At 40.5% G+C, this 10,829-nt stretch overlaps 1 protein-coding gene across 1 annotated transcript; it reads right to left on the reverse strand.

Annotated features, from left to right (window-relative positions):
• Positions 1 to 46: 46 nt before the first annotated feature.
• On the reverse strand, positions 47 to 10,763 carry CAMLG (calcium modulating ligand). Its single transcript, XM_058167375.1, has 4 exons — positions 10,561 to 10,763; positions 4,784 to 5,235; positions 3,664 to 3,729; positions 47 to 3,369 (listed from the first exon to the last, which is right to left on the reverse strand). The coding sequence occupies exons 1-4, from the start codon at positions 10,745 to 10,747 to the stop codon at positions 3,178 to 3,180; spliced, it is 897 nt and encodes a 298-aa protein (XP_058023358.1). The 5' UTR covers positions 10,748 to 10,763; the 3' UTR covers positions 47 to 3,177.
• Positions 10,764 to 10,829: the final 66 nt, after the last annotated feature.

Genomic DNA, 10,829 nt, shown 5'->3' on the forward strand with positions numbered 1-10,829 from the left:
TGTGTACTAAATTACTAATTCAGAAATAAGGGAAGTTAACAAAATCTGACCTTTGCAGACATTTTAATGTATATTCAAGTAATGCCAAAGCATAAATAATTGTAACATGTATAGCTTCAATGCATTTAACAGAATCAATGCAACAATTACAACAATGTGCGATTTTTACAGAGAAAGTCCAAATTATGGAAAAGGAAACACAAAGCAGCTTATTTCACCATATACATACTTTTAGACAGCACAGGAGAGCTGCTCCTTCTTTGTGCTTGGAGAAACTTACTTTTAAACCACCAGGCACTCTGCCCAATTATTTTCTATTTGCATTAAAATATGTAAAATATATTAAAAACAAGGATGCCAATAACTCTGCAAATATAGCGATACTAGCAATTTCCTTAGAAAGGGGCCACACTTGAAGATATTTTGCACATTTTTCAATGCAGTACTGATATTTTTTTTAACTTGAATCTTGTTTATGATGTTTTCTATTTCCCTCCCTACCCCCACCCCTTTTTAAAAAAAGGATAGATGGGTTTTGAACATCAAAATCTTTGTTTTTATGGAGCAGGCATTTGGGAAAAACATGCAGATCTCCATCTTAATGTGTTGGTCATTAATTTTCCTACTTTTATCTTTTCTTATCTTCTATGGAAAGAGTGCTCTTTTTTTTTTTTGCATCTTCTAGAATCACTATCCAAAAACAGTCTATCCTGTAACTGGGTCTTAGATAAGATTTCACTGTCAGAAATGACCATATTCACCATGGCAGTCATTGGGCAAAAATGCCTAAGATACTATCAAAATATCAAGAGTTGGGATTGATAATTCTATACCTATGTTTGCTTTTTGAAGTAAAAATATATCAAACAAGATCTTAGATTTATGCTATTTTATCAATATTTGAAGGTCCATCATCAAAAATATGAATTATAGGAATTTAGAAAAATTAAATGTACAGAGTAAAAACCTAAAAATAAACTTTTTTCAAGGTATTTCCATTATAGTTCATGTTGTAAATAGACAAATTTGTTTTTTAAACCGAATGAAACTGCAATGCCAAAATATGCACATTTCTTTGTGTATTTCAGCCACAACTTAATCTCCAAAACACTTTTTCCAAGGAGCAGTGGTAAAATTTGGTGCAGTAAATGCAATCTCTGAAATTACAGTGTAAGGAAATGTATGAGTCCATTATACACAATGTAAGCCACCCTGAGTCTTCAGAGAAGGGCGGGATATAAATGTAAATAAATAAAAAAATAAAAATAAAGAAAGAACCGGTTTAACTTTTTATCAAATATTTAAAAACCCAATTGTGTTTTAATTTAGACTGTAAAATTAAATTAGCTGTAATAATTGTAGGCAAAGCTACTTGCCAGCAGACATTCAAAAATTAAACCCCAAGAAAAAAGTCATCTCATTTTTCAGAATAATGAAAATGTTCCACTGTATAATTTCTGTCTTTGATTAATTAATTTCCAAATCTTTGCAAAATAGAACTACTTAATGGGTACTGAGAATGGGCTACATATATATAAAACAGTGACAAGATGAAGATAGGGAAGAACTGTAACATAAGAAAGGATTGCAAATACATGACACATCTCCTTCAGCCCGTAATGGAGTCATAAAATCTAATGCAAATTAAGATCAACTAATCAAGTCTGCCATATTTTATGATTTATAGCCACTGTGATTGGCTACATAAATGTGAAATGAAGACTTGGCAAATTGCTTGTATAAATACAAAACTATAAAAGGGTACCAATTTTAAAACTGAGTTAAGGCTTGACTATAGAGAAGGCCAAGAAACAAAACATTTCAAAAAAGAACATCAGGATTTGCTAACTTCAATGGAACATACTTCAAGTAATTGTTTTCAGATGGGTTTATAAGAACCAATTTATATATTTTAAAATTAGCATTCTACTATAAACAGACCATATTTTCTGCTACCTGTTTTCTAAAATATTATGCATATTAAACACTTGACTAACACTGGGGTAAAATACTAATTTGCATCTTCTTGCACTGCAGTGTACCTTGGTGTTTAGGTAAAGATGCTAAACATCACATGCACATATTCCTGAAAAGAAAATATATGGGATAAGATACCAAAGCTTGACTAACTTGTCGTACAAAAAAAAATAATCTAAGATTTACTGAAATGTCAAAGAGATGAATAAAATTGGTGACACTTAACTGTTCAAAGGGTTAATAACCCAAAGACCAGTATTTCAATCTGCAGCGTCCATTTAATGCAGCATATTCATAATTCATGTAAACAAAAGTAGCAAGATTCCGATTCAAATGGGAATGTACACAAATGTCAAGTCAGATTGCACTATTTTTTAATTCATCTTTCTATATTATCAACAGAACATTACCACCTGTAATGAAGACAACAAAAAAATAATTTGACCCAGTCTAATTACATTCCTAAAACCAGAAGCCTCTGAATTTTATCAGCATTTTTATCCGCATATGCGACTTGTTCAAAGTATGAACAAGTATATTGAAGTGACAAATATTAACCCAGAGGAATGACCTTAAGAAATCATTCTCGATTGATCCTCAGTAGGTCTCTTTCCATTTGTGGAACACGTCAAGTTTCAAGCATGGGCTTCTGATGGGAGGAAGAAAGAGAACACTAGCTACTATCCATTTCAACTGCCTGTGTCCTTTGTATGATGTTGCAGAGGGTACTTATCCCAGTGTTTTAAGGGGCCCATGAAATGGAGGAACAGGCCAAAATAGCTTTCCCACCTTTTGCTCAACACAAGAATTCTGGAACAAAGCCATAAAATGTAATTCAGTCAACCACACAATACCTCAGTTGTCTTGGGGTTTCATGTCCAAAAGAAATATTAAAGTACAAGGTGGCATCAGCAATAGTGGGAAAACTAATGTTTTCCTTAGTAGCAGGAAAGGCCTGCTTTTGAAACATTGTTACTTTGTCTTCCATGTTTGAAATCAAACTTATGACACCTAACTTGTAATAATTCATCCTCATAGTTGGGAATGTGGCTTTTCCTTCATAGTTGTGATTAAAGTACACTGGATTAAGAAAGAAGAAAGAACTGATGAACATTTAACCCTGTTTGTATATTTACAGAGGGGTGTGAATGAACTCAAGACTAAAATAGTCCTGCTGATGTACTGAATCCCATGCTATTATCATGGCACTTCTGAGCCAAAAAACACAAGCAGTTCATGACAGAACATGAAAGTAAAGAAATAAACACAAAGGTCTGTGAAGACATCTCCCATTTTGCTGTAAGTGTCCATGGAACGACTAATTACTTCTGCAGGGATCCCAGACAGTAAAAGAGCAGCAGTTAATACTGTAGTTTTTGTCTTCTTTTCACTCTGCAAAAAACAACAACAAAGTTTAATTTTTTAAAACTTTCATCTTATAGCATCTTATTTCATTTTAAATGTTATAGAACCTATTCTTTCCCCCCCACAACTTGTTCCAAATAAGGAAACAATTAACCTAGGATCACCCAAAGAACTCTATGGTTGACAGAGAAAATGAATCTCCCAAGTCTAAGCCTATCACATCAGTCATCACTAAAGTGAATCCCCCATTCTTGGTCACTCCAAGTTATAAATGTTAAGGATTTCTAAGGATTTCTCAGATTTTTCTAACAAAACACTTACCTTAGGGAAATACTTTGACAGTCCCATATATGCAAGTTGTAAAGTAAGGAATGGAGCAAATATTGACTGTAGAGGGAAAAAAATATATATACTTTAGCAAATAATCATGAGAAATCATACCAAATAGATGCTTGCAAGGAAAGCTTCTATTTCTTGTAGAACATTTCAATGATTTAACTAAAAAATGAAAAAAGAAAAAGCACTTTTTAAAAATGCTGCTAATCAAACATATTGCATTTAAGAATAACTCATAGGAGATGGGTAGAGGTGGATATCTGTGATAAGTTAAATAGTAATATATTAATGATAATTAAACCAGCCCTATCACTTACTTCCAACACAAAGCTCTTTGTGTATCAAGTGCATAATATTAAAATGCATTAGTTAGGGTTACTCTGAAGGGATGTTTGTCAGCTGTGCTTTAGGACTATTCAAATGGTTAACAAAAAAGAGGTTACACAGCCACTGCTTTCTACCTGGATTTCTAACCTTCTAATGCTTAACTGATGCCAAGAAAGAAGTGCAGGACAGGAAGTCCTCAACTTATGACCAAAGTTGAGCCCATAATTTATGTTGCTAAGGAAGAAATTTGCCCACAAGTGACGTACATTTATAAGAGTCACAGCATCCCATGGATACGTAATTGCCAATGGTCAGCTTCACAACTGGATTCTGACAAGTAAAGACAATGGAGAAACTGGCAGAAAGTAGAAAGTTGCAAATTGTGGTCACATGATGTCATGCTTAATGACAAGTGATTTGTTTAACAATCATAGTAGAACTGACATCATAAGTCTGGCATGATCATCTGATGCTTTGCTTAATGATTGCATCACTTAGCAATGGAGTGGCCGGTCTCAATTGTGGTCATTAAGTTCCTGTACTTGCTTACTGTAAAGATGCTCTGAAGTACAGACTTTCACACAGTTCTTAACAGTTACTGCTAGAAATAATAAATGGGTTTTATGGATTTGGTCCTGAATCTATTTAGCCATGAGAAAATAATTGTTTAGCATAATTACCCCATGCATGTACTACTTTACAAGCCTGCCAGCAAGGCAACCAAGACAAAAAAGGGAGAAAAATGAAAATAGTAAGATTTTTTTTTTAAAAAACTTACCAAATATTTGCATACAAAAACTCTAACACCAATGGCAAGGAGTACACAGCCCACCAATCTAAAAATGTGAAAGGAATCAAATTCCTCCAAAGCGCTTCCATTTTCTTGACTTGGCTTCTCATTCATCAGCTGGTTTCTAAGCTTCATTGCTTCATCAAACCTTGATAAATACTGATCTAATCCATGGCGTGGTGCTCTCTGTGGAACGTCCAACAGTTCCCCTCTACTGCGTTGCCGGAGCTCACTGCTGCCATCGCTACCAACTTCATGAGTTTTGCTAAATAAGTCTATTTTCTCTCCTTTGTGCTCTGCTAAACTGCTTGTGTGGTCAGCCGTTCCTGATAAGCTGCAGACTGTATCACCAAGCACAACCCGTTTGGAAACAGGAGCAGGAAGGCAAATTGGTTTATCCTGTTCCAGTTGAAGCTTAGTTTCTGAATGAGTGTCATCATCTAAAGAGAACAGAACAAAAACTGAAATCATACCACAAATTTGAAGTTGATGATAAATTCTTAGAGGGTAGGATAAATTACAGATGTCAACAAATGATATGATGCTTCAGTTAGCCAAAGTCCTTTTCTTTTTAATTTTTAATTTTTAACATTTAAAATTCATTTTTTCCCATGCGCACTTTTTAAAATATAAATATATTATAAATTGCCCATAATCGCAAGAGATTCAACAGAGGAAAGTACAGGAGGTCCTTGGTTTGAAGGTGGAAAATAATGAATATGTGATCCTGGAACACTGAAATAGACATAAATATATGCCAGTTACCAAGCACCCAAATTTTGATCACTGAGGGAACTGCGATGGTTAGGAGTATGAAGACCAGTAATAATATTTTTTCAGTATTGTCATAACTTCAAATGGTTGTTAAATGAATAGTGTAAATCAAGTATACCTTATTGTATGTATGTTCAACAATATTTTCTGCATAGAATATATATTTAGGAATTGTGCCATATGTAATGAATCTGTTAGACATTAATAATGTAGTTTTTTTAATACCTTTATCTATAGCTCTCAGAGACATTACCAAATATATTTATGCAGTAAATTTTAGAAGTGCATCCCAATCTGAAAAGGATGAAAACTGTTGAAATATAAAAGAATACACACACATACACACTCATAAATATTGTTTATTTTTTTTACAACTCCCTTGATTTTTTCTTGCTTCTCAAAGAATCCTATGCCCAAATGTTCCATTGTCAATAATGAGAAGCCACAGAAATTATCTATGTACATCCTAATTGTCGTTATAAAGCAATGTATGCAAAAATACAGTGGTGCATATGTTTCGATTGCTCAAAAGAAATGAGTAAATCCCTTCTGTAATAATCATCTCTCAATCACAGTTTCACATTGGTTTATTTTTTGTGCATTGAAAAAAATTATTTAAAATGTCAAAGGTAATCATATAATGTACTTCCTAGAATAAGGGTATCAAATTGGCAGTCTGGGGGGGCCGGATGCATCATGCCCAGGCCCCACCCACCCCAGCTCCTCGAATGGGAAAAACGTCACGAAACATCTCATGACAGCATGATGTGGCAAGTTTGACACCTGTGGCCTAGAGTTGGACTAATCACTTATTTCCATATCCTGTTAAGTACAGAATTAAGATATTCTCTAACCATGCTTAGAAAACCTCATGTAGTCACCTTTAATGCATCTCTAGCTCACAATAAAGTCATCTTAAAATGATACCTATTCTGTCAGAGAATACTTATATAATTCTGATCTTTATAGGTTATAGAGATATTTATTTATTTATTTATTTATTTATTATTTAAATTTATATACCGCCCTATCTCCCAAAGGACTCAGGGCGGTTCACAGGCATATAAAACATCAATATACAAAATTAAAATAATCTTTAAAAAACTTATTCCAATGCCCTATCATTAAAAATAGAAATATAAATATTAAAATCAATTTAAAACCCCTATAAAATTTAAAAATCTAAGCCAGTCCTGCACAGATGAATAAATGTGTCTTGAGCTCGCGACGGAAGGTTCGAAGGTCCGGAAGTTGACGGAGTCCTGGGGGGAGCTCGTTCCAGAGGGCGGGAGCCCCCACAGAGAAGGCCCTTCCCCTGGGCGTCGCCAGACGACACTGCCTAGCTGACGGCACCCTGAGGAGTCCCTCCCTGTGAGAGCGCACGGGTCGGTGAGAGGTATCTGGTCGCAGTAGGCGGTCCCAGATAACCCGCCCTATGCCATGGAGCGCTTTAAAGGTGGTCACCAAAACCTTGAAGCGCACCGGAAGGCCACAGGTAGCCAGTGCAGCCTGCGCAGGATGGTGTTATGCGGGAGCCACGAGGGCTCCATCTATCACCCGCGCAGCCGCATTCTGGACTAACTGTAGCCTCCGGGTGCCCTTCAAGGGGAGCCCCATGTAGAGAGCGTTGCAGTAATCCAGGCGAGACGTCACGAGGGCGTGAGTGACCGTGCACAGGGCCGCCCGGGCCAGAAAGGCGAACTGGCGCACCAGGCGAACCTGGTAGAACGCTCTCCTGGAGACGGCCGTCAAATGATCTTCTAGAGACAGCCGTTCATCCAGGAGGACGCCTAAGTTGCGCACCCTCTCCATCGGGGCCAGTGACTCGCCACCGATGGTCAGCCACGGATTTAGCTGACTGTACCGGGATGCCGGCATCCACAGCCACTCTGTCTTGGAGGGATTGAGCTTGAGCCTGTTTCTCCCCATCCAGACCCGTACGGCCTCCAGACACCGGGACAGCACTTCGATAGCTTCGTTGGGGTGGTCCGGTGTAGAAAAGTACAGCTGGGTGTCATCCGCATACAGCTGGTACTTCACACCGAAACCACTGATGATCTCACCCAGCGGCTTCATGTAGATGTTAAACAGAAGGGGCGAGAGAATCGACCCCTGCGGCACCCCACAAGTGAGGCGACCTCTGCCCCCCTGTCAACACCGACTGCGACCGGTCGGAGAGATAGGAGGAGAACCACCGATAAACGGTGCCTCCCACTCCCAATCCCTCCAACCGGCGCAGCAGGATACCATGGTCGATGGTATCGAAAGCCGCTGAGAGGTCTAATAGGACCAGGGCAGAGGAACAACCCCTATCCCTGGCCCTCCAGAGATCATCCACCAACGCGACCAAAGCCGTCTCCGTGCTGTAACCGGGTCGGAAACCGGACTGGAACGGGTCTAGATAGACAGTTTCATCCAGGTGCAAGGGAAACTGATATGCCACCATACTCTCTACAACCTTCGCGCAGCGAAGGTTGGAGACCGACGATAATTACCTAAAACAGCCGGGTCCAGGAAGGCTTCTTGAGGAGGGCCTCACCACCGCCTCTTTCAAGGCGGCCGGAAAGACACCTCCACCAAAGAAGCGCCGTAATCGCCTGGAGCCAGCCTCGTGTCACCTCCTGCGTGGCCAGCACCAACCAGGAGGGGCACGGGTCCAGTAAACATGTGGTGGCATTCAGCCTCCCCAACAACCTGTCCATGTCCTCGGGAGCGACAGGGTCAAACTCATCCCATACAATGTCACCAAGACCACCCTCAGCCGTCTCATCCGTATCACGCAATCTTGGTCCAAGCCATCCCGAAGCTGAACTATTTTATCGTATAGATAACCGTTAAACTCCCCAGCCCGCCCCTCCACGGGGCCATCCCGCCCCCCTTGGTGTAGAAGGGAGCGGGTCACCCGAAACAGGGCGGCTGGGCGGTTATCTGCCGATGCAATGAGGAGGAGGCGACGACGCCTCGCTTCCTCATTGCCACTAGGTAAGCCCTAGTATAGGACTTCACTAGTGTCCGATCAGCTTCTGAACGGCTAGACCTCCAGGAACTCTCTAGGCGTCTTCTCCGCGCTTCATCCCTCTCAGCTCCTCGGAGAACCAAGGAGCTGGTTGGGACCTGCGCCGGGTCAGAGGTCGCAAAGGCACGACCGGTCTAAGGCCCCGCCGCGCCCGCTCCCAGGCCGCAACAAGTTCCTCAGCCGAGCCGTGAGCCAGACCCTCAGGAAATGGCCCAAGCTCCGTCCGGAACCCCTCCGGGTCCATCAGGCGCCTGGGACGGAACCAACGTGTCGGCTCCGTCTCCCTGCGGTGGTGAATGGCGGTCAGAAAGTCCAGACGAAGAAGAGAGTGATCTGACCATGACAAAGGTTCAATGACTATTTCCTTTAAGTCCAGATCTCTCAACCACTGACCAGAGACAAAAATCAGGTCCAGAGTGCCACCCCCAACGTGAGTAGGGCCATCAACTACTTGGGTCAGGTCCAAGGCCGTCATGGAAGCCATGAACTCCCGAGCTACCGTCGATGACGAGCCGGACGATGGCAGGTTATCATGGTATAGGAACATATTTTCCAAGACCTTTGTGGTTGCTCTACCCTATTCTGTGGCATATGACTTGACTGCTGATTTCCTTAACTGTTGATGGTTGATCCAAAAAGCAGAGGCTATCTACCACTGCAATATAGTCTAAAGCTGGTTACTCTACCTGATATAGAGTCTCCTTTATATTTAATTTGAATTCCATTTTTCCACTAGGGTACAAGTAGTCCTCCATTTATAACCATTCATTTAATAACCGTTTGAAGTTACAACGGCACTAAAAAGTGATTTATGACCAGTTTTCACACTTACAACCACTGTAGCATCCCTATGGTCACACAATCAAAATTTGGGCACCTGGCAAATGGCATGTATTTATGGCAGTTGCACTGTCCCAGGGACATATGTTCACCATCTGTAACCTTCCTAGAAGGCTTCCAACAAGCAAAGTCAAGGGGGGAAGCCAGATTCACTTAAAACCCATGTGATTCATTTAACAACTGCAGTGATTCACTTGGTAACTATGGCAAAAAAGGGTCATAAAATAGGAGCAAAAGTCACTTTACGAATGTCTTGCTTAGCAATGGAAATTTTAGCTTTAGTTGTGATTGTAAGTCAAGGACAATCTTATTTGATTTTTATTATGAGAGCTTGCAGATCCTTTGCATTTTCAGCATGGCATCCATTGCTATTGCTAGACTAAAAATGAATAATTCTCTTACAAATCTCAACTCCTTCACCCAATTTAAGATAGCAACTAAGATATACGAATTATGCTAAAATGCTATTCACTAACGTAAGCTTGTCTTGATTGGATGAACTCACAGACATGGTGAGTTCTTCTTAAAGCCATTCAAATTTGACTTTTTTTTTTCCTTCCAAAAATGAGAATGCGGTTCCCGAAGACCTACACACTGTAAATAATTTGACTGGGGCCGGTCCCATTTAAACCAATAATGGGGTTTAAAACGTATCAGAAAGCACCTCCATTAAATTTCCGTTATCCAAGAATGACGACTCCTTTTATATTTGAGGAGCTCGAAGCATCTGGCCACTACCTAAGTCAGCCGTTTGCAGTCTTGCTGGAAACAAAGTTTTGCAGCAAAAAAAAGGCAGATTTTTAACTTCGGATGAATAATAATAATAATAATAATAATAATAATAATAATAATAATAATAATAATAATAATAGGTACTTGGTTGATATCTAGGACGCTGGCAGCAACCCGTATCAACCATCAGCACCAGTCAATGGTATTTGTGATGCCTTTTTGAATGTTCAGTTGACTGAGTTTCATGTTTAATGAATAAAGATAAATAATAGTAATGATGTGAGGGGTTTTGAGAAGACGGGAAAAAAGGGCGCTCCCAACGAATCCCCGCCTCCCACCGGCCGCGGCCTGGGCTTTCCTCGCCAGAGGCCCCCCACGACCCCAGGCCACGCCCCGTCCTCACCCGCCTTCGGCCGATGGAAGCCCATGATGCGATTGATCCGCTCCTCCGAGTTCATCAGGAGCTTTCGCCGGCGAATCTCGGCCCTCCGCTGAGAGGCGGTGAGTCCGCTCAGCGGTGGGGAAGATCCGCCGCTTCCTTCGTGGTGGCTGCTACCAAACCCGTCCCCTTCCACAGGATCCGGCTCCATGACCCGTCGCTCGCCGAAAGAGCCGCGACCACCTTCAAGGCTTTTCTCTCCTCAAGTAATACAATGGGAAATCCTCTCCGAC

The sequence above is a fragment of the Ahaetulla prasina genome, chromosome 2 (genome assembly GCF_028640845.1).
Source record: "Ahaetulla prasina isolate Xishuangbanna chromosome 2, ASM2864084v1, whole genome shotgun sequence".
NCBI classification, from domain to species: domain Eukaryota; kingdom Metazoa; phylum Chordata; class Lepidosauria; order Squamata; family Colubridae; genus Ahaetulla; species Ahaetulla prasina.